General features: G+C 35.7%; 1 protein-coding gene across 5 annotated transcripts in view; it reads right to left on the reverse strand.

The window, feature by feature from the left end:
- The window catches only part of UBR2 (ubiquitin protein ligase E3 component n-recognin 2), a 123741-nt gene that overhangs the window by 79900 nt on the left and 22060 nt on the right, over positions 1-21781 (reverse strand). For 4 of the 5 annotated variants that reach the window (XM_061196210.1, XM_061196208.1, XM_061196209.1 and 1 more), the window contains exons 3-5: positions 9183-9261; positions 7206-7319; positions 382-512 (exon numbers count right to left, since the gene is read on the reverse strand). In XM_061196210.1, coding sequence (XP_061052193.1) covers positions 382-512; positions 7206-7319; positions 9183-9261 — 324 coding nt within the window. The remainder of the gene's footprint in view (positions 1-381; positions 513-7205; positions 7320-9182; positions 9262-21781) is intronic. The other variant, XM_061196211.1, reaches the window with a different exon arrangement.

Raw genomic sequence — 21781 nt, forward strand, 5'->3', positions numbered from 1 at the left:
AAACTCACTTAGATCAAAGTGCTCATTCCCTAATCAAATCTCATAAACAAACAAAAAGAACTGTAGAGTTAACTTAACAGCTTTATCACACAAAGAAGAGAAAAATGTCTGTGCTTGAAACCAGTGGTAGAGCCTTGATGTGGCTAAAATATGGCTATAAATCAGCGAAAGCAACAACAGGGAAAAACCTCTACCAATTAAATGGCTCACACATATTTAAAAACTATAAAACCAAGGTTATTATTATGCTGAAAACTAATTATTAAAAAAGATTATGTTCTATCCTAGCTGTATTAAAGTTAATTTGAGGAATTAGAATCAAAATGCTTAAAATTGAGTGTGAGCAAATACAAATACAAGGAATAAACGGGTTGTACTTACACCATCTCTAAATCTGGTGGCAATTCACTTTCCTTTTCCCAGGTTAATATCTCTACTGCATACCGAAACATAATAGCAAAAATGTTATAAGTTCTTGCTATCACATCTTCTGATAAATGCACAAGAGGATCCTGAAACAACAGAAAAAAAAAATGCAACCATGTTAAATGTACATTAATTCTCCTTTTTCCCATTCTGCCTCCCTCCTCAAAATACTACTGTAAAAAGCTGACTGATCTTCCAGCTTCAGCTTCTCTTCAGTTTGATCCTATATGTTACATCTCAGCAAGTCAAACTTCCTAAAACATTCTGTTCATAATAATCCATATTACTGAATCATATGAACCACAATATTCCATGGCACTCCAATGTCTAATAAATAAATCTAAAAATTTTAGAATGGCATTCTAGGATCTTTAAAACCTAACATCAAACCATGGTTACAGCTTCATATCCCTCTAATCCCCAATTTCCAGAATAAACAAGGAATGTTATCTAAGGATGGACAAGTAATATTTAGTTTTATAGGTATAAAGGAGAGCCTGATTTTGAGGATTCTAAAGGGGAGAAGTCAACAAGGTCAGAAAACTGCTCCTCGATGTTAAGAATCACTCACTTTCTCTCAGCGAGTCAAGTTGTGTATGTATTTAACAGAGAACTTCGTACATTAGACTTAACAGTGAATAAGTCACTAAATTTCAAGGTTAATGTAAAAAAGTATTACTATAAACATACTCTAAGGTTATCTTTCAGTCAAGGTTGGCAAAATGTTTTACACAATCTAATCTTAATGCTTTATCAAATCTAAACATGTTATTTAGCTTAATGGCTAAATAGTGTTATATTCATCTCTCAATAAGAAAATCAATATATTCCAACATCATGGAATGGGAACCAGCACATTCTTGAAAATATACATAAGGATACAGAACATTTTTGTGCATCCTCACCAAGGATCAGCTTAGTGGAACTGATATAAAACAAATGGAGAAGGAGAATAATATCAAGGATGAAGGAAAAAAGACAGATTCCTAAAGGAGATGGGTCTAGGGCTTGAAGAATGTAAGAAGTAAAGTAAGAAAAAGATTTTCCAAAGTCTTACAGCACTTTTTACCTACAACTCTTCTCAATAAACTGCTTTATATGTCCCATCAAAAAAAATTTTTTTTATACTGCTACCAAGGTTTGCTACTATTTCTTATGCAGACTTTAGAAGTTAACATGGCAAAACCACCTGTTACAAAGAAGGTATTGGAACTGGTACCTTCTGGGGATTCATAAAAGAGTGGCTATTAATCGTAATACGAACCTCACATTGTACTAAAATAGAAAGTAGAACCAAAACTCGGTTTTCTTCGTGATACTATCTCACTATACAGTCATTCCATTTCCTACAATTACGTCCCATAATACAAGACATTTAGAGGATTGAAGAATTAAATGGTGTTGGGACAGAAACAACCACCAATTCTTGAGAATCCAAGCCAGTAGTGTCCAAACTCTGTTCTAAAAATCCCAGGGCCTGGTAGAGATGTTTCCTATTTGAAATACACACCAGTTTAAAAACATATGATTATCCATATTTTTAAATGGCCTATGGATATAGATTCTTCTGCCATCTTTGTATGCACATGTTAACTTCTTGAGAATGGGTTACTGATTAAGAAACATTATTTCTGAAGTGAAGAGATGCTAGGCTGTGCAAGTCTACTCGTGTACAATGGTAAATTAAACGCTATTTGAAAAGACTTCTGTTCCAAGTGCTCGTATCACAGCATAAGTCAGTTGGAATGAGAAAATAAATAACCATCTTATCCTCTGTTGTATTATCTAAGACTAATAATTGTTTTTGGTGACATTTATGTTAGAGAATGCAAGCCTTTGTCAGTGAGTCAACTTTGATTTATTCTTCTTCCAAACTAGAAGAATAGCATGGTGTTAAAAAGGTTACCTGTGGTTGGGACTTCCCTGGTGGTCCAGTGGTAAAGAATCCACCTTATGATGCAGGGGACATAGGTTCGATCCCTGGTCAGGGAACTAAGATCCTACATGCTGCAGGGCAACTAAGCCTATGCGCCACAACTACTGAGCCTGCATGCCGCAAACTACGGAGCCCATGCGCTCTGGAACCTGCGAGCCATGATTATAGAGCCCACGCGCCCTGGAGCCTGCGTGCCACAACTAGAGAAGAGAAAACCTGCCACCACAACTAGAGAGAAGCCCACACACCACAATGAAGAGCCTGAGAGCTGCAACGAAAGGTCCTGCGTGCAGCAACTAGACCCGATGCAGCCAAAAAAATCAATCAATCTTTAAAAAAAAAAGAAAAAAAAGTAAGCACATATTATTATAGAGTTTAACTGTTGTCATATGCAAATAAGGTATGAATGAGGGTTTTCTCCACACTGCCCAACTAAAACTAGAAATAAACTAGAAACCAAAGCTATGAATCGACTTTCTAACAAGAAATAATATACATTCCAACTTATAAAAAATAAATTCATTAGTAATACTGCTTTTATCTGTTTTATTATTGGGATTTCTTAATTAAAATTTTATTAAAAAAAAATTCCACTGCCAAAAAATGTTTTCAAAAACCAGTATACTGTACTGTCAGAGTTGTCTATACTACCTAGGTTTAAAGCCCAGCTCTAGCACTTACTGTGTGGGACACTGTAGGCAAGTTTCTTAATCTAAGACTCACAGCTATAAAATATGGGTAACAGTAGTATTTATCTTACAGGGCTGTTCTGAGAATTAAATGAGATAAACCAAGAATCGTATTTAGCATGATATTCAGCTACTAGTTACCACTGATCTATATTCAAATGGGATGAAAGCAGCATTGATAAGTGAAAATTTCAGATAAAAAATTTGTCACTGAGGTTGTTCATTCAGTTAATATATGTTATTGAATTAAATTTCATTCCAAAAAGGATTTACAGCAACTTTTTTTGGCCAAGTGCAGCTTGCGGGATCGTAGTTGCCCAACCAGGGATTGAACCTGCGCTCTTGGCAGTGAAAACATGGAGTCCTAACCACCGGACCTCCAGGGAATTCCCCTTCAGCAACTAGAATACATCCAGTGTAATAAAACAGTATTAAAAAATAGATATACAGGGCTTCCCTGGTGGCGCAGTGGTTAAGAATCTGCCTGCTAATGCAGGGGACACGGGTTCGAGCCCTGGTCTGGGAAGATCCCACATGCCACGGAGCAGCTAGGCCCGTGAGCCACAACTACTGAGCCTGCGCGTCTGGAGCCTATGCTCCGCAACAAGAGAGGCCGCAATAGTGAGAGGCCCGTGCACCGCGATGAAGAGTGACCCCCGCTTGCCACAACTAGAGAAAGCCCTCGCACAGAAACGAAGACCCAACACAGCCAAAAATAAAATTAAAAAAAAAAAAAAAAAAAAAGCATCAGCCTCAAATCCAACCCATTCCTTAAAAAAAAAAAAAAAAAAGATATACAAAGCAGGTAAAATGAAAATAAAGGAAGGAAAATAAAGTGAAGTCAAGATAACATCTATTTATAAATGCTAATCATATAAATTTCCATACAGCTACTACAGACAAGCTGTTTTCAAGACGCCCCAACAAAAGGAAACACAGTCAGTTACCAGACTCACACCAAGAGAAACGTAACATTTCCTAATGCAGAGACCTAAGAGAAATTTCTTACGGTTTTTATAAAGATCAACAAAGGAGACACTAGGAAAGGTACCATCCCACCAGCCTCCGTACTCACCCCCCATGCTCAAGGGCCCAGTTGGAAACCTAGTTGGGCATTTATTGTTGTCACAGTGATGGACGATGCTATTACCATTTAATGAGTGGGAATTAGGTATAATAAACACAGTGCTTTTGACAGTGTACACCTGGGGTCAGTAAAGTTTTTCTGTAAAGAGTCACTAAGTATTTTAGTTTTTGCAGGCTACAGGGTCTCTGTCATAGCTACTCAGTTTTGCTGTTGTAGTGGAAAAGCAGCTATAGACAGTACATGAATAATTAAGCGTGGCTGTGTTGCAAAATTTTATTTATGGATAATGAAATTTGAATTTCACATACTCTTCACATGCCACAAAATACTACCCTTATTGATTTTTTTCCAACTATTTAAAAATATAAAAACCATTCTTCGATTATGGTGGTGCCAGTAACAGGTTGCAGACCAGATCCGGCCTGTGGGGCCAGAGTTTGCTGATCCCTGGCCTGTACAATGAAGAATGTCCCACCCCAAATGCCAAAAGTTGAGAAGACCTGTGGAACTTCTAAACACTACCCCAACAGAAGTATATAATCAAATTTTTTCCAACTTTTTCTTAAGATGTAGGCTGAATGTATAACAAAAAAATTATATTCAATAAAAACAATTCTATGACAGGCTAAAAAGGTTCATTTCAAATATTACATAGCTTTCTTCCATTTCAAGCATAAAATAGAAAAACCCTAGATAATGTATGGATTTAGTGAGTGGGGACCAGGTATGCTAAATATAATGTTATCTGTTATCTTTTTAATATCTTATAGTCTTTTCTCGAAGACTTCATTTCTCTTAACTGAATTCTTAAATAGGAATTAAATGGCAAAGTCTGGAGGTTCGATTCTCTGTCAGGTTGCTGGAATATATATTCTCCAGGCAGGACCATACAATTTCAGCCAGGCAGGTTATTTTGCTGGCATCTTCTAAAAATTCAGGAAACTAACCAAAGTCTTCATTATTTGACAGCTACCCCACTAATGTATGAGGATAAAGCCAAGAGAGTAACTGCAGGCGGATTCATAATTTTTCTTAGAAAATTTAAAGCGAACAATCTGGTGGTATCTAGTACATTCATAATGTTGAGCCACAATCACCTCTATCTAGTTCTAAAACATTTCTATCACTTCAACAAAGTAAAACCCCTTACCCATTAAGCAGTTTTTCTCCATTTCTCCCTTCCCTATTCCCTGGCAACCACCAGTCTGTGTTCTCTACAGATTTATTTATTCTGGATATTTCACATAAATGGAATCATACAGTATGTGACCCTTTGTGTCTGGCTTCTTTCACTTAGCATGATGTTTTGAAAGTTCATCCACGTTGCAACATGTATCAGTACTTCATTCCTTTTTACAGCTAAGTAATATTACACTGTATGTTTATCCATTCACATACTGATAGACATTTTGACTGTTTCCACCTTTTGGCTATTATGAATAATGCTGCTACTAATGTGTGTGCGTGTACTTATTTGAATACTTGTTTTTAATTCTTTTGGGTATATACCTAGAAGTGAAATTACAGGCTTACATGGCAATGTTTAACATTTGAGGAATAGCCAAACTGTTTTCCACAGTGCTAAATCATTTTGCATTCCCACTAGCACTGTACAGAGTTCCAATTTCTCTATAGCCTCGCCAACACCTATTTGCCACTTTTTTGATTACAGCCATCCTAGTGGGTGTGAAGTGGTATCTCACTGTGGTTTTGATTTACATTTCCCTAATGACTAATACTCTTGAGCATGTTTTCATGTGTTTGTTGGTCACTTGTATTATAACTTCTTTGGAGAAATGTCTATTCAGGTCCTTTGGCCATTTTTAATTGTGCTGTCTTTTTGTTGTTGAGTTGTAAGATATATATTCTGGATACCAGACACTTATCAGATATGACTTGCAAATATTTTCTCCCAGAGTCCTAAAGTTTTACACTAGCTTTCAATTATTTTTTAAAAGCAAAACCATTTTTTCCAAATATGTCTTTGTTTGCCTTACTTATATTTTTATATACAGAATGCCAACCCAATATGTAAGAGATAAAAACAGAGCTGCTCCAATTGCAGTGGAGAAATCTGAAACCCTGATCACTTGGCATCTCTCTGTAGCAAATCCTAGAACACATGCACAAAGCAAATGAAACACAAATATATATGTTTTCTATAGCACTGAATCATTTTGCACAAATTTTCATCTGTCTAAAACACAGTGAAACACAGTCTAAAAGATACTGTCCTACACCATAAGTTCTCCGGTCATTCCGTTAAAATATCTGAGACCAGGAAGACATGTGCACTAGGAAGGACTATTAATGTCCACTTGCCCCAGATCGGTATCAGACCTACTTACTAACAATGCATAAGTTCTTTTAATGTACTCACCTCTCTGCCATTTAAAATTAAAATCTGAAATAAGGATCTTAAATCAAACATCAGATTGTCACAAACGGCAGAGTTTCAAGTATTTATTTAGTGAGAGCCCATTATTTCATTACAAATATCATTTAGAGAAAAATAATAAAGGATCAACAACAATTTTAGAAAGCACGTATTTACAGCTGGAACGAGTATAACTTGTACTGAGCTATCATCTCAATGTTTGGTCCCATCACATATCCAATGACATTGATTTACCAGGAGATGATGAGTAGGATTGGCTGCCATGTAGGACTACAGAAAAGAAAGGTATCTGATCTACAAAGTCTTAGTCACAAAACAAACAAAAACCAACTAAGTTAACTGATCTACATATATAGGAAACATAATCCCTTTAATAATAAATGAGGACTTAAAAAAACTCATATATGCTTAAAATAAAACACACAAATGCAAAAGTCCAAATTAAATTAAATTTCTATAATTTCAAGTGTGTTCTACTAGTAATGGTATGCCATCCATAAAATGCAAAAAACTTTCAAAGTATATATTTGGTCACTGTTAATAGTGAGAGGACTACTGATATTTTACTTATCCATTGCTATATTATAACCTAATTCTTATGTCTGAAAATATTTCAAACACATGGTTAACAGTATTTCCTTAGGAACAATTTTGTGAAAATGTTTTTACCTCTTCTTCCTCAATTTCAGAGGTGTTAAGTTCATGTTTCTGACAGTAAGGACCCTCTTTCCAAGCTTCAGTATCACCACAGTCACAGAAACCTCCACCTCCTGATGTTGTCATCTTGAAAAAAAATTGTAAAGTATCTTGTCAATAAGTATTTACTGAGGGCTATCGGATTATAAATAGGAATATCAAGTGCTAAGGAAATAACATTGCTGAAGTGTTAATTTCTTTGGAGGGATAAAATTAAATAAAATGCCAAACTTCTCAATGTTTTAAAGCTGATTTTAAACAAGCCTATAGGCTAATTTAAGTGATTTCAAAATAAAATAAGCTACTCTGTAGTGTCTAGCAAGCTACAGCTATTTTAAAGAGGTAAAATATGTCCACTTGCATGACTTCCTAATTAGGAAAATAACAAGGGTTTTCTTGCTAGGTTTTGGCTAAATTGGTATACTGTTGGTATCTATGCTACCAGGTTATAACATAACAGATTCAAGAGTGACAAAGATTCCTATAGCTGCTGTCTTCTACAAAAGTCTAATAAAAGTGCATCTGCATTAGAGAAAGTGACCAAAAAAACTATAGAAATAGTTTATTTTTCTTTTCTAACACTCTCTAAATAGTATTCTTTGAAAAGGAAGGAAGCTCTGGAAACAGAAACATGGAGTGCCTAGTCATAAAACCTTTTACCACCTGTGGGCTTCAAAATTATTCATGCTTCCTTAAGATGTAGCAATGATTCAAGGAATCTGGCAAGATAAAACCTATTATTTAATAATTAGTAGACTGGAAATTCTGCTTTTTAAAAAAATACTGTGAGAGTTTATAGATGGGTATGAGAAGGAAATTTTAGAGAGCCTTTCCTATCTTGCCCAAAGTAAGTATTTGTGTGTTACATATCACAAGGTAATTAATGTAAACTCACAAATGACAGTTATTCTTAGGGGCTGCAAAGATATATGCCAAGAAACATGGGCAGGCAGCCATATGGAAAATGATAACCTCACCCTATAGCTTTTATGCATGTTCTGGTAACCAAAGATAGGTAGAACAGTTTAAAGGAAACTAGGATTCTCTTACTGATTTATGAAAATAAAAAGAACATATAAAAATATGAATTCAATTTTGCAGCTGTTTTAGTTCACTGTTAACAATACTCGGGTAGAGTAAATAAAAACAAACAGGAGAAAAAGTCCTGAATCAAAAGTCTTGAATTAATAAGAAGATTGCAATATTTCTTCTCTATCTTTATTTGAGATTAGGGTGAAAAGTTCCAGCTACTAACAGTTCCCTAAATTTTTGAATGTTCATAGCTCTGTCTTCAGCTTCCAGTAGAGGAACCAGGACAGGCTTAGCAATAATCTGCCTACGTATTTTGTATCCCTGACTTAAAAGCAAACACACTTGATTTTTGGAAAAGTAACGATTGCATTACAGCAGTTAAAAAAAAAAAAAAAATTGGTTAGTCTTATGTTCTGAAGTTGGCCCTTTTCTACATTGTAGTAGATGCCTCTTTAATATTAAGAAATGACAAATCTTCTGTAGAAGCTGACCAATAGATAGAACCATTTCTTAAAGGTATAATCCTGTCACTTTAACTTAATTGCTCACTCATCTCCCTTCAGAACCTCCCTCTTGCATTTTAACTCTCACCTTTATCCTCTAATTTTTGATAACTTGCTTTATAAATCTAGAATTATAAAGATAATAAACATTAAAAAAAATAACAAAACAAACTAGTTGAAAACCAATACTGAAAGAGCTGCTATCTATAGTCTTTTCATCTTAAACCATGTGTTCCATGAAATCTGGATTCATAATTCATCTCTACACTGCCATCGTATGTTTAATGGTATTTGAATAACACATTTCTTAAACCACCCTCCCCTGTTTCAGTGTTAAATCTTGGAATTTTAAAAAGAAAAGGTATTGAATATAAAATTCAATACTAGGTGTGGTTATTATCTGGATATTACTAACCCTATATCGATGGTCTCTGTGAATACTTCCCAAAAAGCACTCCATGCATAAAACACAAGTTGGATCAACTGCACAGTCTCTGTAAAGTTAAAGAAAAAAAAAAATCAGAGTGTCATAAAATAACTGTATATTTTACCACATAATATTTCAAATTGGAATCCATCTTGGAAGAGCCAGAATAGTGAAATGCCTTAGTGTTCGAAGAAAAGAAATTATTTTTCCCAAAGATCTGTGAGATCTTTGATCAATGGAGTCAGCTTAAGAACGTGCTTCTCATACTGGATGTGTACTAGGGGGTCTTAGAAGGCACATATTACTAGAATGGCAATTTTCCCTAAAGATTTGGGGAAATCCTATTTTATATTAAAACACACAGATGTATATGGAATAGATTTTAAATATTATAAATTCTTAAGATATTTTAACTAATTAAAATGGCAATAACATATTAAGTGTTCAATATACAGGCTGACGTGGGTCTCCACACTCGGTCTGTATATCTGATGGTCACACAACACTTATGGTTCATAAGACATCCTGATGGGGGAGTAGGAGTTCCACAAAGTGAATGGGTTGACAGTGGTGCCTTCGATCATTTCATTTGCTTTTATCATACTGCCATTTAGATACATTTACAGATCATATCTTAAATAATTTCTATGATTCTATGAAATGAGATGGGGAGTCATGAAAATCTTTAAATTTCCCCTTATCCTTGTTTCTGTATCCTCATAGGCAACCACCCTACTATGCCTATTGTGTGCCCTTTAATTTGTATGTATTCTTGCAAAATGTTTTTGAATGCATGTATTTAAAAAAATTTTTATTTTTTAAATTGTAGTTGATTTACAATATTTTATTAGTTTCACGTGTACAGCAAAGTGATTCGGATATATATGTGTGTGTGTATATATATATATATATTTCAGATTCTTTTCCATTATAGGTTATTACAAGATGCTGAATATAGTTTCCTGTGCTATACAGTAAATCCTTATCGTTTACTGAGTGCATGTATTTTTGATGTGTGCAAATCTTACTGTTATATCTCATTCTGTTCTTTTTCAGTTCTGTAACATAATCCATTCATTTTGTATGTGCACATTTGATTTGTTGCTTCTGATTGGTATATAATATGCCATGGCATGTATCCAAAACATTTTTTCTCTCTACTATCCATGCACCGGACACCTGGATTACCTCCAATGCCTTTCTACCACAAATAATGCTGCAATGAATATTCCTGTAAATGTTTTCTTATGGATCTGATTGAGATTTTCTTCGGCATATAAACGCAAGAGCAGAATTGCTGGATCGTATACATATAGAGTTTTAATTCTGAGTGCCATGCTACTGTCCAGAGTGGCTACATGTGCCCCAGCAGCGTGTAAGAGTTTTTATAACCTGCATCTTCATCAGCATTTGGTTTTTATCTCGTTTGCTAATATGTGCCAGCTTAACATATATGAAATATCTTACTGTCTTTTTTGTTTTTTGGTTTGCTTTTTTTTTTTTTTGGGCTGCATTGGGTCCTTATTGCTGCACGTGGGCTTTCTCTAGTTGCAGCGAGCGGGGGCTACTCTGCATTGCAGTGCATGTGCTTCTCATTGCAGTGGCTTCTCCTGTTGCAGAGCACGGGCTCTAGGTGCGCGGGCTTCAGCAGTTGTGGCACACAGGCTCAGTAGTTGTGGCTTGCGGGCTCTAGAGCGCAGGCTCAGTAGTTGTGGCGCATGGGCTTAGTTGCTCCGCAGCATGTGGGATCTTCCTGGGCCAGGGCTCGAACCGTGTCCCCTGCGTTAGCAGGTGGATTCTTAACCACTGAGCCACCAGGGAAGCCCCTATCTTACTGTTTTAATTTGTATTTCTCTGACTGCTAATACATTTGAGCAACTCTTCATATGCTTACTGCTTTGAGGATTTCCTTTTCTATAAACTGCCTGTTTATATCCTTTGCCCATTTTTCTGCTGGGATTGCTTTCTTTATCTTGTTTATTTGCAGGAGTTTTCTATATAGTCTAGTTTAGAGGGCATTAATCACTTGGCAATTTAAACATTGCAAATATTGTCTCCCATTTGTCACATGTATATTAGTTTTGCCCATGGGGTCCTTTGTTAAATAGAGCTCCCTCTTTTGATGCAATTAAATTTACACACAAATTGTTTGTGCTTTGAGGTTTTAGAAGTTCCTTCCCCAACCCTAGGTCACAAAAATATATATGTTTTTAAAGAAAATAATTTTCTTCTATTAAACCTTTTGGTTTTATCTTCCACATTTAGGTGTTTAATCCATCTGGAATCTACCTTTGCATATGATATAGGATAGAGATACTGTTTTATTTCTCCATATATAATGAGCTGCTTTTTCTAAAACCATCTACTAAACAACTTAACTTTTACCTATTGATTGTGGTGTCACCTTTATAACGTACTAAGTTCCCATATATCCTTGGGTCTATTATCTAAGTTCTCTAAGAGTGATCTATTTGTTTGTTCTTATACTATACCACACTGTATTACTATGGCCTTTTGTAGTATTGATATATCTTAATATCTGATAGGGTAAATTCCCCTTTATTCTCCTTTTTTAAAGGTTGATTTAACTATTCATGAATTATTATTTATTCTTCTACACAATAAGTTTACAGAGTTCCTCGAAAATACCCAGCTAAAATTTTGACAGAGATTACTTGGAATTTATTGATAAACTTCAGAAGTAATAACATCCTTATAAGAGTAAATTATCATGTCCACAATTATTTCCTATATCTTTTATTGAAGTTTTAAAGTTTTCTTAATATGAGTCCTGTGTATTCTTTTTTTTTTTTTTTTTAAACATCTTTATTGAAGTATAATTGCTTTACAATGGTGTGCTAGCTTCTGCTTTACAACAAAGTGAATCAGTTACACATATACATATGTTGCCATATCTCTTCCCTCTTGCATCTCCCTCCCTCCCACCCTCCCTATCCCACCCCTCTAGGTGGTCACAAAGCACCGAGCTGATCTCCCTGTGCTATGCGGCTGCTTCCCACTAGTTATCTATTTTACATTTGGTAGTGTATATATGTCCATGACACTCTCTCACCCTGTCACATCTCACCCCTCCCCCTCCCCATATCCTCAAGTCCATTCTCTAGTAGGTCTGTGTCTTTATTCCCATCTTGCCACTAGGTTCTTCATGACCTCTTTTTTTTTTTTTTTTTTTCCCTTAGATTCCATATATATGTGTTAGCATACTGTATTTGTTTTTCTCTTTCTGACTTACTTCACTCTGTATGACAGACTCTAACTCCATCCACCTCATTACAAACACCTCCATTTCATTTCTTTTTATGGCTGAGTAATATTCCATTGTATATATGTGCCACATCTTCTTTATCCATTCATCCGATGATGGACACCTAGGTTGCTTCCATGTCCTGGCTATTGTAAACAGAGCTGCAATGAATATTTTGGTACATGACTCTTTCTGAATTATGGTTTTCTCAGGGTATATGCCCAGTAGTGGGATTGCTGGGTCATATGGTAGTTCTATTTTTAGTTTTTTAAGGAACCTCCATACTGTTCTCCATAGTGGCTGTATCAATTTACATTCCCACCAACAGTGCAAGAGTGTTCCCTTTTCTCCACACCCTCTCCAGCATTTATTGTTTCTAGATTTTTTGATGATGGCCATTCTGACCGGTGTGAGATGATACCTCATTGTAGTTTTGATTTGCATTTCTCTAATGATTAATGATGTTGAGCATTCTTTCATGTGTCTGTTGGCAATCTGTATCTCTTCTTTGGAGAAATGTCTATTTAGGTCTTCTGCCCATTTTTGGATTGGGTTGTTTGTTTTTTTGTTATTGAGCTGCATGAGCTGCTTGTAAATCTTGGAGATTAATCCTTTGTCCGTTGCTTCATTTGCAAATATTTTCTCCCATTCTGAGGGTTGTCTTTTGGTCTTGTTTATGGTTTCCTTTGCTGTGCAAAAGCTTTTAAGTTTCATTAGGTCCCATTTGTTTATTTGTGTTTTTATTTCCATTTCTCTAGGACCTGGGTCAAAAAGGATCTTGCTGTGACTTATGTCATACAGTGTTCTGCCTATGTTTCCTGTGTATTCTTGATTAGACTAATATCTAGGCACTTTCTAGGTTTGTTGTTTAAATGATACACATTTTTTAAAAATTTCATTTTCTAGTTGGTTAAGGATGATGAAAAGAAATAGTATTGATTTTTAAGACCCTTGATGAACTCAAGGCAGTTTTAATAGTTTGCTGATTCTGTTTTATTCCCCTGAAGTAAATGAGTATACAGTCTGTACATAATGACAATTTTATCTTTTTCCTTACAATAGTTATTCTTCTTCCCTTGTACTGTTGACAAGGACTTCTAGTAATATGTTAAACAAGAGCAGTAATAGTAGGCATCCTTGTCTTGCTTCAGATATTAAAGTAAACACATCTAAGTATTATGTTCACTGTAGGTTTACTAAGAAAGTGCTCTTCTAGAAAGAATCAAGCATCTATCTTGTCTTTCCTATATAAACTGTGCCTCAGGGTTATCCAAGGATCGATGAGGGACTGTTTCTTTCATAGAAGACTAGCTTATAAACAAAGAAGAGATGATAAATTAGTAGATGATAAAGAGTAGCACCATTTTGCTACCCCCTAATGAATAACGACCCAGGCAGCAAGCATCAGTGACTGCTAAAACATTAGGTAAAAAGGCTGATGGAGGGACTTCCCTGGCAGTGGTTAAGACTCCGTGCTTCCAACGGAGGGGGCACAGGTTAAATCCCCGGTTGGGGAACTAAGATCCCACGTGCCACGTGGCGTGGCAAAAAACATAAATAAATAAGAGGCTGCTGGAGACCTTCACGATGGTTGCATGTGCCCGGTACCTAAACCCACTGATCAATTTTAACAAAAGCAGCCAAGCATCATATACCTCCTGATATCAAGAATTAAGAAGTTATGCATCAGGCTTCCTTGGTGGCGCAATGGTTAAGAATCTACCTGCCAATGCAGGTGACACAGGTTCGAGCCCTGGTCCGGGAAGATCCCACATGCCATGGAGCAACTAAGCCCGTGCGCCACAACTACTGAGCCTGCGCTCTAGAGACCTTGAGCCACAACTACTGAGCCCACATGCTACAACTACTGAAGCCCACGTGCCTAGAGCCTGTGCTCCACAACAAGAGAAGCCACCGCAATGAGAAGCCCACACACCACAACTAAGAGTGGCCCCTGCTCCCCGCAACTAGAGAAAGCCCGCACAGCAACGAAGACCCAACGCAGCCAAAAATAAATAAATAAAAATAATAAAGTTCCCTTAAAAAAAAAAGTTATGCATCAATAATTATGAAACTATTATCCACCCCCCCCAATAATAGAAGTTAATCAAGCCTAACTACCTGTTTCGAGGAAAGACAGGGAAAAAAGAAACATTTAAGCAACACCATGGGGCCACAATCAGCCAAATCTAGAATGTGTAAAATTCCATAGGACAAATGACCTGGTTTCTTAGTAACATAATGGAAAAAAGAAGGAAGGAAAGAGGTAAAAGAGCTATTACAGTTTAAAAGAAAAAATGAAGAATAACAGCCAAATGCAATGTGTGAACTCTGAATTCACAGTTATGAGTCAATCAGGACAATTTCAACTCTGCTAGACAGCAGATAATATTAAGGAATTAGTGTTAATTATTTTAGGATATTAATGGTTATAGAGAAAAAAGGCACATACTGAGTATTGATTAAAAAGAGCATGTTGTCTGGAATATGCTTCAAAATAATCTAGCAGGGCAGGAAAAAAGTGTATGAGAGTGTATGTGTGTATATATAGATTAAAAAGAGTTGCCATATATTGATAATTGCTGAAGCTGAGCAATGATTATTACCTGTCACGTCTATTGTACCACTCACCCTACCTTTATTATGTTTGAAACTGTCTATAATAAAAAACTTTTAAAAATCCAATACACAAATACTCAATAAAGTTCCCTTATATATTCTTTGTTTGCTAAGAATTAAATCACAAACAATAATTGAAATACATAAAATGCTTTTCTGAATCAAATCAGAAAAACATTTTTCTTTTCTCAACTATTAAAATGGTGAATTACATCAATAATTGTTTTAAAGATGAACTATCTTTGGATTCCTGAACTAAATTCCATTTGATCATGATGCATCACTCTTTTAGTATATTCTTGGATTCAGAGAGCTAATATTTTATTTAGGATCCCTTTCATCTACATTAATAAGGGAAATGGCTTTATAATGTCTCCTCTTGAATTTATCAGGGTTTCAAATCAAGCTTATTAAGTAGCCACATAAAGAGTTAGGCAGTTTTCACTCTTTCCCTCTTTTCTGCAGTAACTTGTTTAAGAAAGGAATTAACTGTTCCTTCAAAATTTGATAGAACTCTCCCATACACAGTCATCCAGGTATGCGATTTTTGGGAGGGAAGATCTTTGATTACCATTCCAATGTTTTCATACTACATTCAAGTTGCCTATCATTTTTCTACAAATTTATCCATTTCATCTACATTTTCAATTTTTATTTTTAGCATTTACTTATTCGTAATTCTCATATTTCAGAGGTTGTCAAACTTTCTTAGTTCAAAGCATCTTTAGTTTCTCAACAGTTTCTTTCAGGGTATCACTAGACCAAATGAAACACCTAATCATTCTATTTATCAAACAGTTAGACTCAAAGAACTTAGTACCTCTTAGGCACTGCACAATTTCTCAAATCTTAGAATCAGACTGGATACCACCACCCTCATTTCTTATTCCACAGGTATTTGCTTTTTAATCACAACAACGGAGAGGACCCAGCTTCGGCAAGAAATGACATCACTAAAAGGAATGCAGTGAGTGTACTTCTCAATCTTCATTCTGAATTTTATATACGTGCATCTTCTCTTTTCTTACTCAGTCTTCTCAGAAAACTACCTTAATAATTCCAAGAAGTATCTCAACTTTTTACTTTTGCTTCATTTTCTGATCTTTTTATTTCCTTTCTTCTTTTTCCTTTGAATGTGCTCAATTGTTCTATTTCTACAAACTTCTTGAACTCAATGTTTACCTTGTTTATTTTTCTTTTTTATCTTTGAAATAATTTTATTTATAGAAAAATTGCAAAAATAGTAGAGTTCCTTTACACCCTTACCAAGCTTTCCTTAATGTTAACCATAGTACAAGGAAATTGTACCAAAAACATTGGTACAATATTATTAACTACAGACCTTATTCAAATATCATTGGTTTTCTCACTAAGGTCCTTTTTTTCTCTTCTGGATCCAACACAGGCTCCCACATTACATTAGATGTCATTTCTCCTTAATCTCCTCTAATCTCCAAAAGATTGACAGTTCCTCAGTCTTTTCCTGACTTTGAGACCATAACCCTTTTGAAGAGTACTGGTTAGTTATTTTGCAGATGTTCCACAATTTGCGATTCTGATGTTTTCATGATTAGATTGAGTTATGCATTTTTGGCAAAAACACCAGAGAAATGATGCTGTGTCTTCCTCAGTGCATCATAACACGGGGCACGTGTTGATTTGATATGTTTTATTACTGGTGATGTTACCTTTGCTCACTTCATTAAGATGGTGTCTGCCAGATTTCTTCACTGTAAAGTTGTTATTGTTCCTTTTGTAATTAAATATATTTGGGGAGATATTTTGTGACTATGCAAACATCCTCCTATTTCCCCTCAAAATTTCACCCACTAGCTTTAGCATCTACCAATGGATCTAGACTACAATTATTACTGTGTTATTTGCCAATGGTGATTTTCTGTTTTATTTATTAACTGTAACTCTTCAATACAGGAAAACTACTGAAAACATCCCTTCTCTCCCGTTTATTTACTCAAAGAGTATGGACTCATGGATATTTATTTTATTCTATGGGTTATAATTTAATACTATCATTACTTATTTTATTACCCAAATTGTTTTAGCTGTGGCCATTGGGAACTCTTTCAGTTTGGTCCCCATGCCCTTTCAACAGGCCCTGTTCCTTTTTGAGCACTTTCTTACCTCTGGCAACATAACATGTTCCAGGCTTATTTTTTATCTTCCTTGTCCCAGCCCTGGAATCAATCATTCCTCCATGGAACTCTGATTCTTTTTATTGGACAATGGTATTTAGAAACCAGTATTTGGGTACCGGGTATGCTCACTGCTATGGTAGTTTCATTGTTTCTAGGCCCTTTCAGCAGACACAGCCAGGAAATGTATGTTTGTATAGTTTATTTTTAACCTTTCTTTTTTTTGGCAAACATTTTAAAGTTATACATTTCCTTCTAAATACTACTTTAGCTATGTCCCCAAAGTTACAACATGTAATCTTATGTTCAGTTCTGTTTCTAAATTTCCTCAGTAATTTCAGTGATTTTCTTTTACTTAATGTTAGCAATGTTAGTTCCCAAACTTTGTTTAACCTACTCTTTTGTTATTTGTTTCTAATTTTTTTTGCAATACATATAGTGGGAGAACAATCTGCATGGCTCTAAGCCTTGAGAATTAAGTGAGGTTTGGCCTTTAAGACCAAATATACAGATCACTTTTTAAAAAACTGAGATATAATTCACGTATTATAAAATTCGCCTTCTTAAAGTATAGAACTTAGTGGTTCTTAATATATTTACAAGGTTGTGCAACTATAACCAACCAGAGCATTTAGAGAAATGTCTATTCAAATCCTTTGCCCATTTTTTAATCGGGCTGTCTTTCTGTGTCCCTTACGTTTTCTACCATAAATATTTTATTTGTCAAATATGAAAACTGCTACTTTAGCTTTCTTTTGTATCATACTTTTTGCCTGGTATATTTTTCTCCACTGTTTCTATTCCTGTTTTTAGCGACTTTCTGTTTTACTTTGCCTCTCACAGATAACATTTTTGGATTTTTAAAAATCTGAGAACCACTGTCTTTATATTTTTATATAATTATTAAGAAAAGTAAAGCCAGTGGCTTGTCCTCTAGGAGCCCATCATTTAACAGAAAAGACAAATGTGCATAGTTACTGTACCAGTTGTTAAATGCCATTATATTAAAGGTAACTTGGGGGTTGATGAAAGCACCCATCTCCGAACTCTCTTGATCATGGATCCCTTTTATTAAAATGTTTAGAGCACGCACCATCTATCTATATGTAAATATACTCATATTACATATATATTTATATTAATAAGTTTATATTGATAGGTTATACATATGCACTGCTGTACTAATTAGAGTCCCTCAATTATACTGTAACTGGAGTTCCAAGAGTGGCAAAAACAAGGCAGAAAATATATTTGAAGACATAGTAACCTAAATTTCCCAAATTTGGTTAAAGACATCAACTTACAGATCCAAGAAACTCAAGGAGCCCCTAGAAGATAAATACAAAGAACATATAGCTAGGCGTATCATAATCAAACTGTTAAAATTCAAAGATAAAGTAAAAATCTTGAAGGCAGCTAGAGAAAACTAACACATTTCACATAAGGGAATATAGATATGCTAATAAAAGCTGACTTATCATCAGAAACCATAGAGGTCAGGAGTGGAACAGGATCTTTAAAACACTGAAAAGGAAAAGAAAGTATCAACCCAAAATTCTATATTCAGGAAAATATGCTTTAAAAAAATGAGCACAGACTTGCAGTTTCCAGCCCAGCATGTAAGAAGTTTGGAGGTCGCCACTGTCCTAACAACAGTAGAAAGCTGAACAAACTGAAATATCAACAACTCTTCTTAGATCTGTAAGACAAGTGAAGTCATAGGGCAAACTGCTAACCCCAAAATTGGAGAGACCAACAGGTGAATACAGAGAATCACAACTTATGAGAGCAGAAAGCCACTAGCACAAACCTCCACAGGAACCAGTGCTGAGGTAGGGAAACACGAACTGTAATTAACCAACTGTTGAAGGCTCAGTGTGATCAAGTTTGAAAAATTAAAAATTCCAGGGGGACTTCCCTGGTGGCACAGTGGTTAAGAATCCGCCTGCCAATGCAGGGGACACGGGTTCGATCCTGGTCTGGGAAGATCCCACATGTCGTGGAGCAACTAAGCCCATGCACCACAACTACTGAGCCTGCGCTCTAGAGCCCGTGAGCCACAACTACTGAAGCCCGTGTGTCACAACTACTGAAGCCCCCACGCCTAGAGCCCGCGCTCCGCAACAAGAGAAGCCACTGCAATGGGAAGCCTGTGCACCGCAATGAAGACCCAACACAGCCAAAAAAAAAAAAAAAAAAATTCCAGCGACCAGGTCATTGGGGGTCCCACACTTTAGTGAGTTTAATTTCCTGGAGTTCTACTAGGTTCTCACAGTGAATATCAGAGAAAAATTCTCTCATGCTTCCAGCAGAAGAAGGGTAAAAGGAACCACTTTGAAATATTCCAGAGCATTCTGTTCTTAAGAAAGTCTGCCTGCAGAAGAAACTATTTAATCAGAGCCTAACCTGCTGGGGTATTATCAGTCAAACTGACCTGAAAAAAGGGAAATACCCAATTCCAGCCCGCTCTAGCCATCCTGTCCCAACTAAAGGGGGAATGCAGGGGCACTGAGACACACATGTGAAGTTCATAGCTCAGAGGTACAGGCACACTAAAAGACTGAGACTTAATCACACGACTACAGAATGCTTCTACTCCCTGACCCATTACCACCACGTTATTTTTTTTTCTGTTATACATTTTCTAGCAGATGCTTTCGTTTTTTTAAAAATTTTATTGAAGTATAGTTGATTTACAATGTTGTGTTAATTTCTGCTGTACAGCAAAGTGACTCAGTTATACATATTCTTTTTCATATTCTTTTCCATTATGGTTTATCACAGGATATTGAATATAGTTCCATGTGCTATAATGTAGTACCCTGTTGTTTATCCATCCTATACACAATAGGATTGCATCTGCTAAGCCCAAACTCCCAACACTTCCCTCCCTCACACCCCCGTCTCCCTCGGCAACCACAAGTCTGTTCTCTATGTTTGTACCACCACATTATTAAAGGACTATTTACAAGATCCCTTTTACCCAGTATATCACATGCCTAGCGATCAAGAAAAAATTATAAGACACACTAAAAGACCAAAAAATACAGTTTGAAGAGACAGAGCAAGCATCAAAATCAGACTCAGATATTGGAATTACCAGACCTGGAATTAAAAACAATTATGATTAATATGCTAACGGCTCTAATGGATACAGTAGACAGCTTGCAAGAACAGATGGGCAATATAAACAGAGACTGAAATCCTAAGAAAGAACCAAAAAGAAATGCCAGAGATCAAAAACACTGAAACAGAAATGAAGAAAGACTTTGATGGACTTATTGGTAGATTGGATATAGCCGAGGAAAGAATCTCTGAGCTTAAGGATATCTCAACAGAAAGCTCTAAGGCTGATGTATGGGAGGGGAGTTTGGGGGAAAATGGATACATGTATGTGTATGGCTGATTCCCTTTGCTGTGCACCTGAAACAATCACAACATTGTTAATCTGCTATACTCCAGTATAAAATAAAAAGTTAAAAAAAACTAAACCTTTAAATATACGTCTTGGGGGAAAAAAAGAAAGCTCTAAGGCTGAAAAGCAAAGAGAAAAAAGACTAGAAGGAAAACACAACAGAATATCCATGAACTATGGGACACCTACAAAAGGTTTAACATATGTTTAATAGGAATACAAAAAAGAGAGGAACGAGAGAAAGGAACAGAATATTGAAAACAATATTTATTGAGAATTTCCCTAAATGAATAGCAGGCACCAAACCACAAATCCAGGAAGTTCAAAGAACATCAGGTGGGATAAACACCAAAAAACCTTGTACCTAGGCATATCATTTTCAAACTACAGAAAATCAAAGATAAAGAAAAAAATCCTAAAAGAAGCCAGAAGAGAAAAACAACTTACCTACAGAAGAGCAAAGATAAGAATTACATCTGACTTTTCCTCAGAAACCATGCAAGCAACAGGAAAGCAGAGTGAAATGTTTGAAGTGTTGAAAGAAAAAATGCCTACCAACCTAGAATTCTGTACCTGTAAAATTATCCTTCAAAAGTGAAGGCGAAAGGAAAACTTTCTCAGGCAACCAAAGTGGACTTGGGTTAGCTGTAATATATCACAAGTTCTAGGGCAACCACTGAAAAAGGTAAAAAAAATATATAACACTGATATGTTATGAGAGGAGTGGCTATATCAACATCTGATAAAATAGACCTTAAGACAAGGACTAGTACAAGAATTAATAAAGGTCACTGACATTTCATAATGATAAAATATATCAGTATATAGCAATTATAAATATCTATGTATATGGTTAATAAAAGAGCTTTTAGATACATGAAACATAAACTGATAGAACTAAAAGAAGTAAACAAATCCACAATCACATTTGGAGATTTCCATACCCCTTTCTCAGTAACTGAAAGAACCAGTCATAAAAATCAGTAAGTATAGAAGACCTGAATGGCACAATCAACCACCTTGTCCTAATTGACATTTATAGATTACTCATCCAGCAACTGCAAAATACACCTTCTTTTCAAGTGCATATGGAATGTACAAGACTGACCATGTTGCTAAGTCATAAAACAAATCT

Source organism: Eubalaena glacialis, chromosome 7, assembly GCF_028564815.1.
Source record: "Eubalaena glacialis isolate mEubGla1 chromosome 7, mEubGla1.1.hap2.+ XY, whole genome shotgun sequence".
NCBI lineage: Eukaryota > Metazoa > Chordata > Mammalia > Artiodactyla > Balaenidae > Eubalaena > Eubalaena glacialis.